This window comes from Varroa destructor, unplaced genomic scaffold, assembly GCF_002443255.2.
Source record: "Varroa destructor unplaced genomic scaffold, Vdes_3.0 BEIS01000007.1, whole genome shotgun sequence".
In the NCBI taxonomy this organism is placed as follows: domain Eukaryota; kingdom Metazoa; phylum Arthropoda; class Arachnida; order Mesostigmata; family Varroidae; genus Varroa; species Varroa destructor.
In genome coordinates this window covers 21750802-21774296 of record NW_019211460.1, presented here as the reverse complement: position 1 = coordinate 21774296, position 23495 = coordinate 21750802, and the positions used below count along the sequence as shown (strand labels likewise).

At 39.4% G+C, this 23495-nt stretch overlaps 2 protein-coding genes across 6 annotated transcripts in view; one reads left to right on the top strand and one right to left on the bottom strand.

The window, feature by feature from the left end:
- The first annotated feature begins 73 nt into the window (after positions 1 to 73).
- LOC111253794 (dynactin subunit 1-like) lies at positions 74 to 14772 on the top strand. The gene is made up of 17 exons (XM_022813784.2): positions 74 to 342; positions 1848 to 2040; positions 2357 to 2601; positions 3012 to 3317; positions 3813 to 3929; positions 6989 to 7191; positions 7634 to 7766; positions 8202 to 8399; positions 8593 to 8703; positions 8957 to 9154; positions 9558 to 9781; positions 10986 to 11165; positions 11335 to 11533; positions 11700 to 12543; positions 12830 to 13086; positions 13242 to 13466; positions 13908 to 14772. Exons 2-17 carry the CDS (start codon positions 1848 to 1850, stop codon positions 14031 to 14033), a joined length of 3759 nt encoding a protein of 1252 aa, XP_022669519.1. The 5' UTR covers positions 74 to 342; the 3' UTR covers positions 14034 to 14772.
- Positions 14773 to 17332: 2560 nt separating this feature from the next.
- Positions 17333 to 23495, bottom strand: part of LOC111253797 (protein PRRC1-like) — a 12691-nt gene continuing 6528 nt past the window's right edge. For 4 of the 5 annotated variants that reach the window (XM_022813787.2, XM_022813789.2, XM_022813786.2 and 1 more), the window contains 4 exons: positions 20170 to 20269; positions 19425 to 19687; positions 18869 to 19172; positions 17333 to 18687 (listed from right to left, as the gene is read on the bottom strand). In XM_022813787.2, coding sequence (XP_022669522.1) covers positions 18390 to 18687; positions 18869 to 19172; positions 19425 to 19687; positions 20170 to 20269 — 965 coding nt within the window. In that variant the 3' untranslated portion in view covers positions 17333 to 18389. Of the gene's footprint in view, positions 18688 to 18868; positions 19173 to 19424; positions 19688 to 20169; positions 20270 to 21121; positions 23410 to 23495 lie in introns of those variants that run through there. The other variant, XM_022813791.2, reaches the window with a different exon arrangement.

The window sequence follows — 23495 nt, the reverse complement described above, 5'->3', positions numbered from 1 at the left end:
TCGAACAGATCAGAATGAGTTAATGGTTTTGTTTGTATGTTTTGATTAAGATGACAGGAGCACCAGAACTGTCAGATGATCATTTCACTGCTAGCAGACGACATTAGTTGAGACAATAATATTGATTCCGCAGCTGGGTCGATCGATATAATGGTACACCAAAGACACAGAGATACGCATATGCAGAGATTGGAAGACAAAGTGAAGTTTTTTTCGAACGGAAGAGAAAAGTGCCAAATGTTTTTTGTCAGCATCAACTAACTTCCTTTGCATTTTTTGGATTATCTGTGTGAGGACCTTCGACCACGTTCTGCCGTCGTCAACTAGAACAGTCTGGCAAAGGCAAGTTGACTCTCATGTATAGTATATGCTTGGTCAGGGAACGAATTCACTGTTTGCTAAGAGTGAGCCAAACTGGGACTTTTTGCTAAATATACAATATAAAATCCATATTTATCACCTGTAGAAACTTGTTATGATCGGAGTCTATACAGGTTCATTATGTAATACTAACAAGTTTAACTATAATTTTTACCTTCACAGCAGATGCACGATAGATGTACTGCAGGGCTGGATTCGAACCAGCGGTCTTTAATATCATAGCTTACAACAACAGATCTCCCATGTAACTATGCATTGAAATAGTAACAGAATACACTAAACGTTTCATGTAATCGTTCTATTCTCTAGAGATGTTGTAAATATATTTCTGATTTATAAGTGCAGCTTTGTATTTATACAGTTAAAATAATTAGATAATGATTCTGGGATCTTATTTGTCAAAAACACATGTAACAGCTACAATACGATAAAAAAAGAAAATGTTCAAAGGTGGGCATACTAAAAACAACCTATGGAATATAATAATAGAAGCGAATTTTTATTGAGCAGCTAAAAATTGAGTCAACTTATTTAGGGTCTAAGGAGTCAAATTATTGACCGGCTTAGAAATGCGAAACGGATACACGCCCGCAAAAAAGATAAACGATTTGAGTAAGGTGATGTGTCAGAAAGTTGTCCGAATTCCAACACCTTTAACCAAAAAAACATGTAGAATAAAACAATTTGATATTGCCGACTGCGAATGGGAATATACCCGATATGAACGGTTTCACCTGTAACTTAAAATTTTCGTTAGAAAAAGCAAATTGGTATTGAGTAATCAGTAATAGATCTTTTGAGCAAGAAGATTTCTGATTTGGTAGATACTAGCTCTTCCACTCATTTTCAAGATGATTCTAAAAGTTTTGTAAATTTTATTACACTAAAACCTTTTTTTTAATCTAACGCATTTTCAATATCTGAGTAATAAAAGTAACGATAAGAACGAGCAGTTGCTCCTACACGATGTCACAAGGAAACATTTTAAATTGCTTTATGGTTTTTTAGTATCTCAACCTAACTTGTATTTTTCTGTAATGATGTTATGATAATATAATACTGATGGTCCAATCACTGTAGTAGTTTTGTGCATTTTTCTAGTTTTTTTAGAATAATTTTTGCAATAGCACTTCCAATTTCTGAGTAATAAAAATAACGATAAGAATGAGCACTTGCATCTACACAGTATCACGAGGAAAAATTTTAAATTACTTTATGGTTTTTTAGTATCTCAACCTAACTTTTGTATTTTTCTGTAATGATATTATGATAATATGATACTGACGGTCCAATTACTGTAGTAGTTTTGTGCAGTTTTCTAGTTTCTTTAGAATAATTTTTGCAATAATTTAAGTTAAAACTTCTAAACTGAAACTCAGTCAATAATCAGTGGTTGTCTTGTATTTTAATCACTTGGAGTTCGCATACATTCGCTAATAATTTGCTTGTTTTAACAACGGTGACAGATGACGGAACGATCACTTCGCATTGGTGAGCGCGTTGAGTTAGTCGGCAAAGATGTTGCCGGAAAAGTGGCCTTCGTGGGGTTGACAGAATTTTCCTCAGGAAAATGGGTCGGAGTCATTCTCGACGAACCTAAAGGAAAAAATAATGGGACCGTGCAGGGGAAATCCTACTTTAGCTGCTCTGATAATTGCGGTGCGTACAACGCGATTCCCTCTGTCAGTTACAGTTTAATATTACACATGTTATGATCAGGTATATTGACAAAATGATAAGACCTTAATAGTGCTACTGTCTAAATCTAAAGATTATTCAACCTTAATTTTAACATTTATTCAGCATAATACTTGTAACTTCAAATGGAGTGTGCAAAATGGTACAAAGGAAGCTTTACCGGCAAGTATTTCATTTGTATAATAATCCCGCGTAGCAAGACTCTACCACAGAAATTTGCTTTGATCCAAAGTTGAGACATTTCTTCTGATTGAAACCTTTTTGTGTGTATTGATAGGAATCTTCCTCCGCCAGTCCCAGCTAAAACTTCTAGAGGATATGTCCGCTTCCCGCACCTCAATTGGCTCCTCAGGCTCGTCCAGTGGTCCACGGGCGTCAATGGCACCCCCCGGCAGAAGCAAATTGAAGCCCCCAGCAACGTCGTCTGCCACACGTAAGACGTCGTTAGGAGCTGCGGGTCGTCTTTCAACCGGAACCGTTAATGCACCTAGCCGTACGGCCAGCACCTTGTCTGTCGCCGCTGTAAGTATCTTGGTGATACAAATCTTTTATTATCTGTATTGTAATCGATTGATTTTGCAATAGCACCCATTGTAGGTAAGAATTATTGAGATATGCGTAAAACTGTTTGAAACCGTGTGACCCCACTGGCATTAGTTGGAAGTACGATAACTTTAGAAATTTTCGATTTTAGGAATAAATGCAGAAACCGATTCCTTGCAGATGCTATCAGTAGGGAATCGGTTTCTCTGAAGTCGACATAACTCTGAAGTGAAAATTAGCACAATTATGCATATGACTATTGCATATGTCGTTTCAATACGGAGTTTTCGTCAACAAAGACTAATTAATTTAGCTTGTTCTGTATACCCAACTGAATTTTGAAACTTGAATACTATATTAACCAGTTTTCGTACAAATGCCTGCTTCAGTCAGAAAAATCTCTCGACGAGTTATCTGCATCAATAACGTCTGTAACCTCAACTACGGCGGTTCAAATGGAAGGAGAATTGACTTCGGCACGAGTTGCAGTAATGAAGAAGGACAAAGAAATTGATGATCTAAAAGCAGAGGTGAAGGATTTGCAGGAGAAACTAGAGACGATTATGGCCAAACGCGGGGAAGACCGGGAAAAGATACGTGAATTTGAAAAAACCAAGATTCAGCTGGAGCAACTTCTTGAATACAAAGCCAAAATTACGGAAAGTCAGGCTGATCTACAGAAACAACTAGCTCAGGTATTAATAATCCCGCTTCAAGCTTTAATGTTAAACTTAGGATTGTGTGTTCGCACGCTTGTGTTTATCGTACTGTAAGACAAATGATAAATAAATACGAAAAACAGGAACTGAAGTCGAGAATTTTATAGTTAAAAAAAAGTAGTAGATATTGCTCCCAGTTGGGTAGCCGTTGGGTATGTTTAATTTTAATGAACTTATTGTATAGTTTTTTTTTAACATGTATTAACCAGAAGCTTAGTGATAGTTGTGAGCGTTGCTGTTTAATGGAGTTGAAATATCTCATGACTGCCATCCCGAACTGGGCTTATGGCTTGTTGTGCCATGGACCCCTGTTTTGCGGATTACGGTTACAGAGTGTATTAACAGTAGATGAAATTATATTTTTATAACACATGGTTATGTTCCAAGTATAATCGCAATTCCGCACGATGTTTAAAATGTGGCAACCGATTTGTTGTTTTTGTTAACCTCATATTTGTATCAACGTAATAGGCCCGTAAAGAGGCACAAGATGCCATCGAAGAGAAGAATCGACATGCGGAAGAAATGAGTGACGTCAGTGAAGCTATTGAAATGGCCACACTTGACAAGGAAATGGCGGAAGAAAAGGTAGTTAGCAGCGCAAACAGCACACATATAGATCCGTCATAGAAAACAAAAGGAATGAAAAAAGCTTTTTTAATTGACATAATAGTCATAGCTACACAAGCAGTGTACCTATGACATCTGGTGATTTCATAAGGGTCAAATACGGCTTATGTTTTTTTAAAGAGTCGGCTTTTATTAGATTTTCTACTGATTTGTCAAATTTCACACATTTCAATTTATATGAGAGTAGACAATGTCACAGCAGAGTAAACGACAATTAACATTAGTTATGCAAAGCTATCATTGGCTTCACTGCCTTGTTATAAACAATTTCGTAGATACTGCGGAGTTGAATAACAGACCATCTACGCAAAAATCGATAGCACGATGAGCTAGATAAACTTCAGTGTTAGCCTGCACTGTAACTAACGCTATTTTATGTATTATCTATCTCGGTTGTACCATGTCACATGTAATAGAATGTAATATGTTTATTTTTAAGTGGTTTACTTAGCCGACTTAATTACGCAATCGGTTTTTTATTATGCTTGAAAATGGAGCAAATATTTCTTTCATTAAAAAGTCTGTATTCATACAAAAAAGGTTTTGGTTAGACTATTGCGTATTTTTCCTGGGTCAAGAAATAGACATAAAATAACACTTATTATAATTATACCTATGATATGAGGATCTTCATAGTTAATATAGAATGCTAATAAGGGCTGCGAATCGTGCTACACTGTTGCGCTTCTGCGTTCATTTTCGCCACTTAGATGGCGGAGATAGTTGGTATTTGTGTAGAAGAAAGGATTATATGGGTAAGTAAGATTCGATGAGGTGGAATAGCTAATATTCTCGAGAAGCTTCTTCAGTAGAAAAGAGCTTTCGGCTTGCAATACCGCCACGCTCAACTGAAATGTAATTCAAGGGAACCATACAGGCACATAAGTCAGATATAGAAGCGATTCTTATTATAAGGTTGACCTTAATTAAGTTAGCTTGGACCGTTTTCCGTGTACTTAGATTATGAAATCAGTCATTTACGGATTTACGTATCGCAGTATATATCATACATATGAAGATGCTATTTCAAAATTGTGATCTTGCCAGTTGCATTTAATCGAGTGGAAATATTTATACTAAACTAATGTTCAGTAAGTATACTAATTTTTCTCTTGTTCAAGTTTGATGTAATTTTTATTATTATATTCGTTACAGATGGTACGTTTAAAAAAATTAAGCAGTGTAGTTTGAACAAGAACTCTTCGCTTAATTGAGATTTAGATTTTGAAAAGCACCACATTATAGCATCATCGAGTCTGGTTCTCATCATCAATGTCGACCCAATCCTAAATCTAAAAAAAAAACATGAATAAATATTAAAACAGATTTGAATTTATTTTATCGCACATTCATATAGACACCGTTTCACGCGATATTTCTAATTAGCTACAATCGTCGAGGCATGTTGAGGTTCTCCCTGCGTAGTACGAATTTAGCAATATTAACAATGCCAGCTCGAAGTTATGACTCGTCATCGGCGCCAAAGCACTGCCCCAAGTGTAGTTGATATAAAATATACGAGCAAATGGAAATCTGTTTTCGAGACCATCATGTAGCTTTCTGCAGCGCTATGCTGAGGCTGTGCGTTTGCTGGACTGATGTCTGTGACGAACACTCGTTTTGCTAGTTATATGGTTGGAAACACTCATGATAAGAAATTTAGTGTGTACCAGATCTGCTGGTTTCGCCTCTTTGCTGGTTTATGCGTCTGCGGCTGCCTATTCACGTTGGCTGTATATAACACTTGCATAGAAAAGTGGTGCAAGGTTATTGTAAGAAAGCAGGCCAACGAGACCTAATCTGGGTCCCGTTACCCTGCTTTCGAGGGTCGAAATGCGTGCTATTAGCCCAGTCCGGCGCAGTGCAGTACGGTCTGCCAGCTCGATACTAAGATCTAACCACAGATTATCATAATGGTAGCGAGACCATCAGCGATAATACAAAACTTATATATGACGGTTGTTTGTTTTCCTCCCTGTAGCGCTTTCAATTAGGTCGTTAAATCTCTTCATGTTTTAGACAACAAGGAAAAACGTTCTTTGTATTCGAGTAGACTAAGTGACGAAAATAATAAAACAATAAATCTAGGGGATTAACAGCAAAGGTTAACAGGCGTCGTATGGGGCATGTATGATGTTATAATAGGCACCCTATCTGGCCGTTGTTGCTGCTATGCATGCGTTTACTATGGAGTTGTTCAGCCGTTAGTGCGTGGTCCATGTAACTTCAATAGGCCGAAACGAACGTTCGTGAATAAAGGGTCGCACATTTTCTTATGAATTGGAAATCCATTTGCTAAATAGCATTAAAGAAGGGGCTTAATTAGGCTATCGAACTACAACGCTTTTGACGTTTGGGGAGTGCCATTAATACTAGTGATAGCATAAAAACCTCTCATATGATACTTAACCAGATGGAAAAATCTAATGATTCAGTTACTTATCACTCATCTGACATTCTTTTCCGCTCACGTAACAAAAACTATGTTATCGACACTTATAATAATATAAGCATCGATAACATAGCCTTAGGAATAATATTCCTTGTATTTATTGCATTCCTTACGTTTTTGGTGGCTTGATAGTAATTGGTGGCAAATATTAAATCAAAAAATAAATGATACTGAAATCATTCTAGAAAAATAGAATTTTTTTTAATAAAAAGCAAAGATAAGAAATGCAAATGTATTAGCAACAAGTCTACTAATTTTCGCTGTATAATAGTCGTATTCGATTCAATATTTTGCTGCAAGTTAAGCGCTATTAACACGTTCCAATGCCTGGCGTTGAACAGTGTAGTCAATGCATTGGATTACCGATATTTTCACCCTGACTGCTTATTCGTTAGGCTAGATAACAAAAGAAATATGTGTTAAGGGTTAGGTATTAAATGGTTAACGACTGACTGGATTGCATGCATCGTTTTCAATAAATAAGTGCTTGAGTATCTGGCAGGGATAATGGGTACCCAAAACTTCGATAAAACGAAACAGAATTTGTTTGTGCTGCGCTTTATAGACTGAACAACTACAATTGGAGTTAGACGATTTGAAAACGCGTGCAGAGATGGCGGAGTCTGAACTCCAGTTGTTAAAAACGGAGCTTGAAGAAAAGGGCCCGCAGTCGGTTGGAGCTGATTTCATGAATAAGCAGCAGGAGCAGCAAATTTTGAAACTGAAGGATGCTGTTGTCAAACTTCGGGATATCAACGCCACTGACAGGTAATTATTCCTCGCTAATAAATTGCACTGTAGATCGCTAGCATATTGCGAATTCTTATTGGTTATTGATTTCTCATATGTTGGTAATATTAGTTGTCTTACTGGTGTAAAAGATGTTCGTTCATGGAATTTTTGTGTTTCGCTGAATATTGTAGAGCGTTTGTCCGTGGATATGGATATGATCGAATTGAAAAACAAAACCATAACTATCATGGTTAATAGTAACTGTTGGCTCAAAAAAAAACCATCTTTTTTATTTCGTAGACAAGGGTCTGCTTCATTTCGACCATATGATTTGCATGCAGTATCTTTGAGTTAATTTGCACACTTGAAGTGAACCCCCAAAATCACTCTAATCTTCTGAGGGAAGTTTTAGACTGTTAACCTAGATGAGGTGCACTATTTTACATGTCGATGTAATAATTCGATTTGACGTTCCTAGAATGAAGATGTCTGAAATGACAAAGGAGCTAGAACAGGTGAAGCATGACCTTTCTGATGTGAGAAGAATAAATGCTAAACTTAACCAGGAAGTGGACAAATATGAAGTGCAGATTGGCGAACTTCATGAACAGGTACTGTGTGTCACAAGATTGATGAACCATAAATACGATCATGGCCTTGTAAACATGGTGGCAACGTTTCAAGTCCGAAAAATATTATACACTATAACTGTCTATAGTATGTACACTAAGTACCAACAACTTCATAATAATAAGATTTGAATTATAGATGAATAACAACGATAGACTTATTTCTGTCGTAGAATTTCTCTCTACAATGGGTTAAATTTAATTGATCTGCATCAGACTTCAGGCTAAAACTTGCAGGAAGTTGTGATCGTTGTTTGTTATGCAAGACTTGATTAGCGAGAAAGAATAATAGTGTTTTTAACCCATATCAGCTTTCTTACTTACGTTATTGGTACACTGAAACATTCATGTTTTATATATCGATAACAATTTTAATTAACTGAATTAAAAAAAGTAATAATTATTTAATTTGTGCAGATTGACGCGGCTCTTGGCGCTGAGGAAATGGTAGAGAAGTTGACTGAGAAGAATCTGTCTCTCGAAGAAAAAGTCCGTGAGCTTCAGGAAATGGTTGACGATTTGGAGAAGATGCAGGAGTTAAATGATGAACTCCAGGAAACAGCTCGAGAATCAGAACAAGATCTTAGAGAAGAAATAGAGATAGCCAACTCTAAGGTTATGCATGTAACACACTCGACACAACTGTTGTTTATAAGTAGCATTGTTTATGTCAATATACTGTCTATTACAATGATTATGTTGTTTTTATTAATCAATAAGGTGGTTAACCTTTAAATTACTTGCATTTATATAAATTATTGAAAACAAATTTGCTGCGAAGTAACGATTCAGCAGTTTCTTCTTACAGTTGCTCGATGCCCATAAGAAAATAGAGGCTATGAATTATGCTATTGCCGACTATGAACAGACTATACAGAAATTTCGTGACCATACCGAACGGCTCAAGGATAAAATTGAGGTAAGTCGAAAACATCTGCGAATATATATATAGCTTAATTCTATACATATACTTCGAAAAATTTTACAGAGCTATAATTTTTCATAAATCCAAGCTTTTCAGTTTATAGAAGCTTGGCACCCTCGTTAGATACTGGGCGATCATTCTAAAACTGCCCGGGAAACCGTTTACTTAACGGGAACATGTTTAGTCTAATAAAGAGATCATTTGTAGTAAATCTATATTGAATCACTTATGGATTTTTCTTTTGCAGGAGCTGCAGAAGAGGCTAGTGGAAGAAACGCAAGATCGCTCATTGCAGACAGCAACTGAATCCATCGACTACAAGGTGCGGTTCGCAGAAACAAAAGCTCATGCTCGCGCCATCGAGATGGAACTACGGCGGCTGGAAGTGGTGCAGGCTAATCAGCACGTGAGATACGTGTGTGCCTTTTTACCGGATGCATTTCAGGTATGAACGGCAGAAATTTACGGACTTTTTCTACATGCATTTTCATCTCACTAATTATTTAACTAACATATAATGTACCTTTTAGTATTTTGCACATCCTTTGTTAACCGGCTTACAATATTTAGTCGGTTTAGATTAATAAGTTCAGTGTTAGATTATAAATAGGAATATCCGTTTTGACTTTTATATTTACTCCGTGTACCTGATGGGTGCGCTAAACTATACCTTTAAGCAATTAAGCAGCAAATAAACTGTTTGTTCTGTAGAACATATGTAGTCGAATTCAGCTTGCTTATAAATTTAGATTAGGGCGTATCATACGTATGACCAAGCAATTAATGAATTTTCTGATTGCTTACTATATTACTATTACATAAGCTACAATTTGCTTGGCTTTGAGCAGGCGCGTGGCGGAGACCATGAAGCTGTCAAAATGCTCCTTCTCGTACCCAGGATTATTGCCAAGTGCGATATCTTGGCGGCGCAGTTACGTGAGAAATTTCCCGCGCCAGAGTACATTACGCGTGCTCTTGTCCTGAGAACGCACACACTCGAGCAATATACTTACGGCTGTATGATGCTATATCTTCTCTACACGCTGCATGCCCTACTACAACAGTACACCACGTAAGTGTCCCAGATGAAAAGCTCGAAGTAGGCAAGATCTATATAATATTCAAAATTTACCAAACAACATTTCAGTTGAGTGCGCAGTTGACATAACTAGAGCAAGTGAAATGACGAAGAAGCAACAGGTCCAGATTCGCTAGACCTACGTATTCGGCAACAGCGTAGAATTCAATAGGCAGTTTTTATGTTTCACTCGTATAGCCTTGTCACAATTAACTTAGCTGCGCCTTTAATATGTTTTGAGGGTAACCTCCATAATAATCTCGTCTAGGTGAGGAACATTTCAGTAAAGGGGCAATCCGTACAAAAATATCCGAAATAAGTTTCGCCTAATTTCATTTTCAATGGTATGGAAAGCGTACGAAGCAAGCAGTCAGAATCGTTTTTTGCAGAGTGCAACTCTTATCAACCTTTACATTCAGGTTGGAACATTTCAGTAATTCGAACGTAAACTAAGCTTGCCATCGATTTGATTGACTGTTTTTTGGCGTTTTGGCTCTTTGTGTCTTACTCAACTGGAAGATATCATTAAGTTAACTACTTGATAGTATAGCGGCGAAAACCAGTTTGGTCGTTATATACTTAGGCAGACTAACTAGCTCTGTCACCGGCAAGCAGGAACACCATCACTCGATTTACGCCTCTAAAGCCATAGACCTATATTTATCACTGTATTTATATTTCTTATATATTACAATACTTAAGCGATTCAGGTTGAGGAGGCAAAGCGTAAATTCCGTCTATTCATTTTGTCAATCCTAAATCGTTTTTGCACATCCATCATTGACCACCTAATAAACATAAATTCACTTTTAATTTTTAGCGTAACGGTTTTTTTCCAAGTATTACAATACGGATCAAGCGTTCATTAATTATGTTGATAATTATTCAAGTTAATAAATACTAACTTTATATACTAGACAACCGAAGACCATGAACTGATCTGCCAGTGTTTATGAATTCAACAGCATAAGCAGAAAATAAACAATTCATCATGAAGATAAATCTTGCATCAGTTTTAACACGGCGAACGCAATGCTGAAGGGACCAATTAGCTTCGTTTCACATTTTTATTTGACTATTTTTTCGTCGTCGCATCGTAACGAAAATAATTTCTCCAGATATTTGATCGTCTCTATGGAACTAATTAAATGCCTATGCTATTAAAGCTGCTTCATTAATGTTTTCGTTCGTTCTGTAGGGCGTTCGATTCCTGTAGCGTGGATTTGTATCAGAAATGTGCGACGCTGTTCTCGGAGATGCTAGCTCAAGAGAGGCTTATCGATTTTTATATTGATTTGCTCAGAAAAGATCAGCTTGATGAAAACGTGCCGCTGGATAAATTGGAGAAAGCTGTCACATATTTTGAAAGCCTCTACAGGTATTTTAGTGTCCTTTGATAAAATTCAGTTAAATTGCACTATTCCGGTACATGCAAATTATATGTACCTTTGGATTGTAGACCATGATAAGGTGAACGTGTAAGAATACCTATACGTTCCAAACATCTGAGTCCATTGTAACTAGTTTGTGGGTGCCCAAATTTACAGCGTGCACCTTTCCTCGGAGCGTGTGTCCGGCTCGCAGTTTATGGGAGATCGTTTGAAAGTAATGGGTGTATCATGTTATGCAATCCTAGCTTGCCTCAAGGCTATAAAAAGTCTAACGAAGGACAATAAAGACGAATTACTTGCTCTTCTGGACGATGCGGTGATTGTTACTGAAGAGATTCAGCAAGTGCTTAAAAAGGTATGAAATTGCATTCTTAACATTACACATATTCTACGATCACCATAATTCATTATCTATAAAATCATCTCGGAAGTTTGGTTAGAAAATACCTACACTATCAATTGCCATACTTGGTATCATATATATGTATATGTATAAAATCATTGGAGTTTCGACATTTCAGATTAAACGACGCGTCCCGGAACAGAATTCACCCATTGTACTGGAGCTAAGCACAGACACCCAGGAAGAGGTATTGGAATGCTGCCACAAGCTAGGCCGGGTTTTAAGGGTATTCTTGAGTTTGCAGAAGGCAGCTATACAAAGCACAATTTCGCAGGGCGAACACAACGAGGAGATCGCACTAGAAAAACTCAAAGAGTTGACGCATGAAGCCACGGATCGTGTGTACGGCAAGGATGATAACGGGCCCGAGTGTTTACGCTTGTCGCTAAAGGGAGTCCTGGATGCATTGACTGCTTTGAACGACAAAGTGCAAGAGGGCTCAATGGAAAAAGAGGGCTCAAGTATAATTAAGATGACACCACCCGCGCAGATCTGCGCTCAGACAGCAAAGGAGAAGGCCAAGGACATGGATCAGATGCGGGTGCGTATAGAACAACAGCAAAGCGATATCCAAGAGTTGCGGAAAGCGGTGAAAGCAAAGACAGAAGAGGTGCGTGAAATGTCGTTGCGACGTGATATGGCTGAAAAACGTATAGACATGGCATGCAAGGACGTGGAAGAACAACGCGACCGACTTCAGCGTCAGCTCGACGAACTTCAGATTCAAATGAAGAAGAACGAAAAGGAACATAACGAGACAACCGAAGTGCTCGAATCAGACATTAGTCAACTAGAGAAGGAGCGCCGCGAACTTAAAGAACAAATTAAGTTATTGCAACGAAAAGGAGATGCTCTAGGTATCCGCACGGATGTTCGCATGAGTCCGGCACATTCGCACGCGCCGACTACGGCTCCGCCCTCCGGTAGTGCTCCACTTATCCAAGGTTTTGGACAGGTTTCTGGTGAGCCCCAATTCGATGAATACATAAAGATTCCTATGAAATGTTTGTTTACAACGATTTTTAGGCATGATAATTATTAGATACTTACATTAAAGGAATACTCACTACTCATTACGTGAAATTTTATCTTTAAGTATAATTTCAATACGTTTTCAGCTTTACTCTCAGAACAAACATTACTTATTAATGTTGTTGTGATTGTTTAGAAATTCGTCGCTTTTCTATCAGTTTGATACATTAATATGAACCGCATGTTTTGTATATCTTTGATTTCGATCCATTTCAGATGAAGCAATTGATTGTCTGCGTAGTCAGGTTGCCGCCTTGAGCCGTGCACTCCAGACTATTCGCAATTCAAACTTCCACCGGACGGCAGATGAAGTAAGTAAAGCAGCAAATCGTCTTCGTGCCCTAAATATCCCCAAAAACCCCGGCTGGCTACTGAAAGCAACCAACAACAAAGAGGATAGCCTTCCACAAGAGCATCTCGATATTCGCCAAAAAATCTACGAACTCACCAAGAGAATTAACCAAGTGAGATCCGTACGTGTCGTTTCCTTTTGTTTTATTCAATCGATTTGTAGAATACCAGTACAGTCGTTCAAATGTGGGGCAGTTTTACTATTATTCGTTTATGTTGCTTAAACTAAGCATAGCATCATCACAATGTGGTTTTTTCTTATCCCCGTGTATATTAGGAGTACCTTTCTACGCTCGCAGAGCAAGGCACGATTACCCCGTTGGGATCAAAGAATGCCGGTACAGCTCTGGCTCAGCACGCTGCCCGTGAGGTCACATTGGCGCGTCTTAAGGAACAAAGCTTTAGGCTTGAAACCGAAATTCGAGAATTGGTAGCACGCGTCCGACCTGGTCAGCATATTCGGACATCCCTGCGGGAGTTCCCTCACCCCTTGTTCACTAAGGTAAACGCAGTTGGCTAGCATTGTCTTAACAATATGGATGCAATCACCCCTTGCGTTGTAGTCCTAGTGTATTAAACTTATATATATATATATATATATATATATATATATGTGCTTGAATTATGTGTGCTATATAACAATCAAGCGATTTTTGAAATCGCTTGCTTTATAACTACGACTACCCATATGTCCGACCATCACCTAATTTTCATATCTGTCACATTTTAGGCAGCTGGAATTGGTCAAGAGGGGTTGGTTTTATTAGAGGAAAAATTTTACAGAACATGACAACGAAGGATTTACCCACGGATAAGTTTTGGTAGAAGATGTTTTAGTAAAACTGCACGCATATATCACTATGCGTAATTTTAGTAGGAGAATATTAGTTTTTTCTTATTATTGTCATCATAAAATTATGTCCGATTGACGTAAATTTTGCAGGCACATTTGGAAAAGGACGCTAGTCTCATTGGCCGTGTTAAGGTTCCGTTCGAGCAAGAGAAGACGGAGTCCGTATTTATCGATTACCCGTCCATCCAAAAGATTCATCGACTAATTCTCTCATAACGCAAATGACTCGGGTACACGCACGTTTCGTCTATTCTTCTTAGGTTCCGACAGTCAGTTTTCTTCACCATTATCACCCACTGCCTGTAGTCAGCTGGTCAGTTTTTAGACTGGTTCTTTCAGATGTATTAATAGAGAATTATTCGTAGTAGCGGACAGCAGTGTTGACACCCAACAAGAGTAGACGATATAGCTAAGCAATTAACTTATTAACACTTGCACCGGCTTACTTGTGTATAATTCTTGTTATCCATTATGCAACATACAGGCCGACCACCTACATAGTGATTTACGTTTGTGATGTGCATCAGACATAAAAAACACATCGACGTTGTTCGATCTGACGAGCCACTTAGTAGAAATAATACAACTACTCGACTAACAGTATGGTACTCTAGACCATCGCCGTATGTGTCAGCTATGGCGCATACATATCGTTTTTATTACTATTACTGGTTCGGAAACCCAGAACCGAAATATTTGGCGTTCTGCCATATATAAGGGGAGTTACGAAAATCTATATTATTTATATCTGTTTATGCTCGCAGCCGTGGGAGATTATTTCTATATATAAAGTACTATATTTAAAGGGACGCGATAAACAAAAAGACGAGAATGGTTCTTGATTGAGTATTTTACCGTCAATCAATGACCGCTGCTGGCTGGACAGCCAGCGTTGGTGGTGACTCGCTAAGTGAGTAATAAATAGAAAGAAGAAAACCCGTTATTAACAAATAGATGTTCCAGTGTTTTCTTTTCTTGTATGGTGACTTGGTACGGCCTCTTTATAGGTACGTATTGTGTATGCGTCTGTCTGTTTTTGTATTTACTGTGTTTACGATAAGTGATTATAGGTTACAGTCCACAAGACAATCGCTACTTTTCAGCTTGAGGGCTGAAACGTGAGATCGTACTTAGTGATTTGTACGTTTCAACCAACGCGCGATCGCGTTTATAGAAGATCAGTGAATAGGTGTGAGAATATCCCAGACAAATTGTTGTCAGCCGCGAGGCTACAGCTAATTAGGCTTGAAGGATAGAAAAGAACCTTGAAACCATAGCACCCTGGCCAAAGCGCGCAAAAGCGGAATCTGATGAAGGGTATTACCAATAACGTACATGTATACGACCATGGTGGTACGAATGTCTATCCAGCCTTGTACAGAGGAATAAATGCTTGCAGTCATTGTGTGAATCGGTCGTGGCGTAACAACGTAAGCGTCCCCGTGCGGTGAGAGCTCGTATGCTTGGTGGCCATGTGTAGTTTGGTTGTTCGTTGGCTAGCCGTTCTAGCAGTAGTTTTTAGTGCTTTAGATTATGTACCTCGAGTTGAGGCCTGGTCGTCTGCGTTTTTCGGCGGGCGCATTTCTAACTTCGCCACACATGGCGCGGCGCGGGTGGCGTTCGATGTGGTACACCAGGATATTTGCCCTAATAGACACTCAGAGGTGTGTGCAGTTATTACATGGTCCTGTTACGAAGCTAATGAACATCACAACTATCTGCTCGATAGGAGGGCGGGGCCTCGTACATCACGCTGGTACTTTCTTGATATCGAAGGCGAACGGGAGACACTTCGGTTTGAGATGCGAAAAGCCACTACTATGAACCCGACAGCTCGGCTTATCCCGTTCAGGAATTACACGGCAAGGGTGTATTCAATTTACCAGGAGCATGTTATGCTTTTGCGAAATTTCACCTTTGAGACAATTATTGCTGCGCCGTCGGTTGTACAGCAGCTCATGATCGATGTGTTGGATCGAAACGTTGCGTACATGCCACGAGCACGAAAGCTAAATATTAGTTGGACTCCTCCCCAGGAAATTGGTGCAAATTCGTTATCCGGATATATGTTAGGCCTCTACAAAAAGCCTGAGTTTAACTTCAGAGCCATCCAATTCAAGAACATTACGATCATGGAGATTGAAACGAACCATACCTGGCATATTGTCGAGCCGATTAGCTTTTATGAAAGAAAGCTGTTTATTAAAGTTGTCCCGTACAATCTTCTGCACAACGGCTCGCAGGCTTACGGACCAGAAATTGTAGCAGATGTTTACCTGCGATCTCAGTACTCCAGGGAATTGTCAGTAAATTCGGTAGGTGGTCAAAGTGTTGATATTGAGATTGACCAGGACATTTTTAAGGACGTTATTGAGGCCGGATTGGTTACGAACATCTCGGTGTTTGTGAGCCCCATAGAAATGTTCGACTTACTGAGCTGGAAAGCTGCCGACTTTACAAAAGCAGTTGTTGAAGATAAAATGAAACGTAAACAGATTCGAGCCGTTTTTCAAGTATCGCCGCTTGGTTGGAACCTGAGCAACGCCATGGACAGACGTCGACCTGATTATACCCGCTTTCCGTGTTTTCAAGGAGGTGACCGCAAAAAGGTTGTTTGTTCAATCGGTGTTGACGAAAAGTGCGATAAGCTTATGTACACTCAGATATGCAATGCGCCGCTAATCAAGGATATGAACTACACTGTTTTTGTTCGCGCTCATTTCAAACGAAGCAACTATTTGCCGGAATACGATGACAGCAAACCACTTCCCGTTAGTTTACATTCAGTCGCTGAAAAATGGATTAGCAACGAACAGCTGTTCTACCCAGAACGCAGTGGTCTCAGCTATTACTTATATAAGCCCAACCATCACAACTTCAATTTTGATCCGAGATTTAATCCGCTTGGACGGTATGACCGGTTCGATAATACCGAATCAAGTGCTGGACGCGATAGTCGTTACGATTCCACGCGAAAATACGTGGATAGTGTTAATCGATATGAGAATAATAATCCGTTTAACAACCCTGGTCGTTTTGATCCACGTTTCGATCCAAACAATGGAGGACACCGCGGTCTGTTTGATTCAATGCCCAACCGAGACAATCGAGATCAAAGCTCATCCTCTGGGACGGGCAAAAATCGATTTGATGCCAATCAAAGGTACCGGATCAGTGCACGTGACGGGCGACGTAATGAAGACGAAATCTATGAGGAGCCTTATGGGCCCGTGCAGCACATTCCCGAGCAACCATGAACGCCATAAAGCAAATAGCACAAACGTACCACGCATCTGTCTTTCAACTATCCTGATTATTGGTAATGCGTGAAGTTTTTGCTTTTATTTTAGATTTACAGCACTGCCACACTCTACACTCATTCGGTTTAGAACGCAAGAGACAACAATGAAAAATAGTACCTTGCAATTTATGATGTGGCCCTAAAAAATCTTTTTACTGATTTAGGATTCTGGCCCCGCGGCAACAAGAATCGATCAATAAATTCATCATCAATATAATATAGAAACTGTTTATCTTTATTGTGCATATTAACGACCAACTTATGACTCTACCGTATGCCTCTCAGTTAGGATTTCCCCAATACAATACTCTAGTTTTTATTATTAATAGCAATAATAAAGAATTACGAGTTTCTGCAGTACTTATTAATAAATCAGTCATCATAACGCTTACAGACATCTACCATATAGGCTACACGTAGTGAATAATTATGATGATGATAATAATAAAAATAAAAGTGCAAATGAATATATATAATAGTATCAGCTTCAGCTTGTGGATTAGAAATGCCCACAAGCTATACTTACATGGCTTACGAATTAGGCTACTTTTTACTTCAAAGTGTTAAAGGGGATTGTCTCCCCGATTATCTTGATGTACACATTTCAATATACTTAACTTTATTTTTAACATATTCTCAGTGACAGAATGCCATCGTTCATATTACGTTTGACGCCTAAATATGTCTTGGCTTAAAGGGTAGATATTAGTCACCTATTACCCCAGCCAATTTTCCTGTTAAACCTCAGAAAACTTTGTATATCATGGCATCATATCACCTAGATTGTGCAAACAGAGTAATGCTAACACTCTAAAGTGGGTCGTTTATATAAACCTCACTGTACATTAACGGACGTTCACTAAGTGAATTCTTTTTATCTTGCTGTCTCCTTCTAGAAATACATATCGTTTAGAAAATATTCAGGATATTCAATTCGCGATGATCTGGATGCTCGAATGCATGGCCAACGTGTCATGCCGTCTGTTGCACAATAAATAGCTGAGAAAACCATCTCATCGTTCCCCTGCTGTGGCATTTCTTTTACACAATACAACTGCTACGTCAGAGAACAGGTAAAACTAGGTGGATGCTTAACTTTCCCTACTGCTGTCCTCGTGCGTAATGATCTTCATCATAATCATCTTTTCCCATATCGTATCTTACGCGTTCGCGAACTACCATTGCATCATCTTAGGTCTGTTATTCAATATAGTCTAATTTTTTGTTCATTACTAAACCCTATGTACGAATATATATACAACATCACAAAATTACTGAGCACTAGAACCGGTGGGAGTGGCGGTGATTTTGTCCTGTATGGTTCCGCCACCTACGCCCTGTGCCGCACATCCTTCTGGTGCCATTGTTACAGCAAGCTGTTGCAGCTGTTGGTTCAGTTCATCCTGTTTCGCCTGAAGCCGTTGTTGGTAGATGAAAGCAAGACTTCGGGCGGCCTGGTAGATTAATGCTGATCGTGGAAGTCCTGTGTGTCGTTCATGCCATGCATTTTTTGGGCAGTGTAGCGCGTCCGAAGCCACTTCACCAATAGTTTTTGCAAATCCACACCAGCTACTCAAAGAACATCAATAAATGTACCAGAATTACTGGGAGTCACTAAAATTTCATTTAAGCTCTATGTTTGGATAAAGCAAAAGGGACTGTTGTTATATAATTAAAATTTAAAGGCCTTACTTGAGCTACCAATATCTCTAATAAATAGCGTTGTTACTAGTTATTTCGCTCTACTCACCTAAGTGGATAATCCGGTGGTGTATCCTCTCTCATTCTTATTACCCATTCGTCTTCAAGCGGTGTGGCCTGAGTGTACAGAGCTAAATTAATACCTCTGGTGCGGTCCTGTAATAGGACACACGCTAATTCACTCCAGCGATCCGTGCTTAATTCAGCAACGAATCCCTCAACAGCTACGACGGGTACGTCCGGATCGACGTCGCCTGCAGAACGCAAACAATGTACTCGGTCCTCGGCAGCTTTCAGACCTGCTGTGAATCCGACGGGCTGAGCAGCCATCGATGACGGTTGTGCTTTTACGCCTGGTCGGCGAGAAGTCCCAAAATTCACAAAAATATGGTACCATACTTTCTAGAAGACGGGGGTATATTTAATTAACCGGAAAGGATTAAACGATCGATGGGACTAAACCTTTCTTCATCACAATGATATGAACACGCGTAACAAATAGTGCAGCCAAATATTTTTCCTTTTCCCTCTTAAGTAAATAGATAAAAAAAAGACTAATTTATGGTCAGTGAAATATAAAGCTGTTATAAAATAGTTATGCGTACCTTCCACAGTAGCTCTTCCGAACACGTCCCAGAAAGCATCTTGGATTGGCATTATTTTGTCATTTTTATCGGACGCGACCACAATACTAAGAGTTCCGCCAGAGAAAATTATCGGTTTCATTTGTGGATCGAGCGTGGTAATAACTTTATTCACCGATTCCGTAGCTTTTTCGGTAACGCGCGACAAGAGGGACGCACCCCACTGAAGGCTTGACCAGACCCTGCGAGTGTTCAACTGGGGTGGGAGCAGGCCACCCTCATCCCTATGTAATTGAGAAACACAATCACCTTTATTCTTAGGGTTTCTTCCGCCTAAACAATTTAATCGATACTTGAAGTAGTGCTTAGTCTGTTATACACCATCTACGTATTACTAAACTTAATAATGGGTGTTAAAATTTGGCGTCAGTTCAAGGCATCATTGAACCAGGCATTAAAACGAATAACGCATGGAATGCAGAGGTTACAGCATATTTAAATTGTTAACCCACTTAATTTTTGTTCAAGAGCGTCTACTTCTTAGAAACCCACGAAGATTTTGTCAGCTTGGATGTTTGACCTGTATAATAGAGATACTTACGCAATGAAAAAGGTCTTTAATATAATTTATATTACATAATTTATTGCATCCGACTATCTTTAGCAGCTGTTTGTTCCATGCCTCTCGTCGTTCTTATGTCCGACGCTATGTGAGTTCGCACTCATGACTGAATGGTACCACGACCTACTAGGGGAATCGACTTACCCTTGTCCTCCATCATTGTTCTGTGTTCCTTTTGTGGTGGTGTTCCCTTGCGATCGTTGACCTGCTTTATTAACTGGGCCCTGGACGCCGGTTTCAAAAACTGAAAATTTGAAGTTCCTGTGAGTAAGGCTTCCTATCAGTACAAGCAATAATTTCATAAATTTTGAAATAAAACCTGAAGCGTAGTATAGTAAATCACTTATAAAAGATGTTTTGCATCTTTCACGTTATCTGTGTCTAATTAAATACATTTGATCAATATAAATACGTTATTACCGAATGTCCATTTACTTACTGGTTGATTCGATTAGAATCGTCAGAAAACCCCTTTAAAGCTTTTTCAATAGTGGCAAAAGAGATTTGATGCGGAACGGAAATGATAGTTGCGCTATATGTTCGTCGATTGACATCGTCCAAGATAAAAGGAAAAAAAAGAAAATATCTTGAATCATTTTACTTCTATTCACAGAATTTTTCATATCTAGGCACATTAATCAAACAACGAACAACCCATTCTCCAGAATTTTTTCTTTGTCACCGGGTTTGAACTATTAATAATATAAAGTTTGCGAACCCTACACGCTCAAATTATGGTTAACGCTAATTTCATTACTCAACATGAATTAAAATGAGTTAGAACGGATGCCATTATCTTTTTAGTCATAGAGAGGCTAAGTCTTTCCATTATCGTGAATATTAATCATTCCTTTAAAAACTTATCAATCGAAAATATTCATCGCTACTTCTTGGTTAATTAACTTTTGTGCTTATTACATAGGAAATAATGTTTAAACTAAACCAGCTAACAATCGCCAGCACGTACGCGAATTAACGCAATTTTATAAAATAGCGAATTGACACCGTCAAGCTGGCAGCAACGTCTGTTTAGTCTGCTAATTCTGTTCGTATTATTGCTTGCGGTACAGCCCTTCTAAATAATAATAAGACTCACCACCAGGCGACTGTTTAGAGTTGCTTTTATTCGCACTGCTTTGGCTGTTACTAGCGGCGTTGTTGTTGGTTGAATTCGCCTGTTGTAGACCTCTAACAGCATCGTACATGAGCAACATCGCGCTTGTAGCGCTCCTGCGCTCACGTTCTCAGCGATACGGATCAGTCTAGTCGGGTATGTGATTGTCACAGCTATACGTATATTCGTTCCAATACCAACTGCAGACAAGCAACTGTATGAATTTATGTATTTGACTTGTTGGTAGTTACGCGAAATCAAGCAACAACCTTCATGTCAGGCAGGCCGACGGTACTGCGCTCCGATAAGGTCTTCGCGAAAGTGCTCAAAAGAAACAGCTGTTCAAGCCCCAGCCGCCCGGCTACACTATCCTAAAGTCACGAGATGAGATGACTAGCGAATCAAATTGCTCTAATTGAACTCACTAGAACGTAGGTTGACGACGGCAGAAACCATCGGATTCATAGTAGTAACAACACGGTACACACACTCAGATTAGCCGAAAAGGCGGACAGACAGGAAGGCTTGAGAAAATTATGAAAAACGTTAATAACGATTTATTATTGTACTCTCGTGCAGCCTCGAAAAAGTTAAATTGGTTTACGGCACCGATGACGCGTCCGCCGTATAGCATCGCACACCCTTACCGTTTGCTCGTTTTACTTCGGCCTGTTATTTGGGCTTATTATTCTCTCACTCTAATATCCGGAACTTCCTTTCTCGAGTTCCCTTTCTCGAATGCGAACGTGTGGCCCTGAATCGCTGAACAGTTAAAATTACAACTAGCATGCCATCCAGTGCAGTCAGCGGCACGACGTTATCATAAAGCGCCGTAGCTGGCACGTACCTTCGTTTTCGCTCTAAGCGCATGGGCTGGCAGTCAGTCGTCGGCCTGTGGAGCGTGGCCAGAATGACTGACTGACTAACTCACATCGATCGACCAAGCGAGCGAACGATCGACCGACCGAGCGACCGGCCAGCCGTCGCCAGAAGAATTCCGCCGTCATGCAACTCTATCCAGCGATCGTCCGATGAAAAGGCCGCATAGACATACGAACGAAAAGGCGAGAAAGAAGTCAAGCTGATATGAAGACCCAGTTGTAAAGGCGACTACAGTGAACAACACCCAACACAAGGCAAAGGCAGCAGCAACTGGGGCCACAACGGAGGGTCAATGACCCCTTCGTTCCTTTGCATCACCGCGCCAAAGCCATCAGCACCGTAATAACCGCCATCATCAAAATCGGCAATCATTAGACGACAACAGCCGTACGACGACACCGTCAAGAAAATACTCATCGATAGACACTACTAGCAGATTGACAGAACAGCTGTATCTGTCTGCCACTAGCGTACAATGTAGGGGATGGAGGGCATAATACCCAAGACACTGAAGTGACCCCGGCTACTGTTGTTTGAGAGTAGCTAAAGTGTGTTAGGCAGAAGGGCAACTCGATGGAGGTCATAATCACAACAAGAGTTTGAGGGCTGTCGAATACAATTAACAGCAGCATCACGACTAGAAACGTTGAGCTGGTGACTGTCGCTAGAAAGCGTCAAAATATCTAAATGTTTTTCATAAGAATCGACCTATTTTTATATAAAGCGCAAATAAGAATGCTTATAACTCCTATGTATCAGATCTATCAATGGATTTCTAGCATTTATAGGTTTACTTCGTAGATATCGCTACTGTATTAATGTCTTGGCGGTAACAGTATATATTTCCACGTGAATTCAGCCCCTTTTATACGAAAAGCTTTAAACTCAAACTTACTAAGTTCGAAGTAAGTTCGATGTTCTTTTGTCCAGCTTTTGTTATACTTATATTTTGCAAGGCATATTATCAATCTGCGCATCATGCGGAAACCTTTCGTATGTATATAAATGACCTATTCAAATAATTGCCGAAATCTCGCTCGACTGTCTAGCTCAGACTGCGTTTTACAGACTGTTAAAACAAAAGACTGAGATCTGTTTCTCAAAGTTTAATTTAAACTTTTTACCTTAATGTAAGCGATGCTTTGAAATCAGATCTAGAGGATGCACTGACACATACGCTTTCATTCAAGGAATTAGCTAGTTTGGTTAAGTGGAAAAGCTGATCAGAATGACCCCAGCATGCTGATCGAGTTCCTCCTAGTAGTACTGTAGTACCTTCTTAGCACTGTACAGTGAAGACCTGGATTAATTTGGAATAAAGCTTTATAGTAGAATTGAGAATTAGTGGGTAGTAGTTTCGACGGAAACAAGTCCAACGATCTGGGCCAAGCCCTGCACTCGGCCCATATAAATTTACGCTCTTGTAGCGGCAACTCTACGCAAACTCTTTTTAAGAGTTATCTTTTTTTAAAAG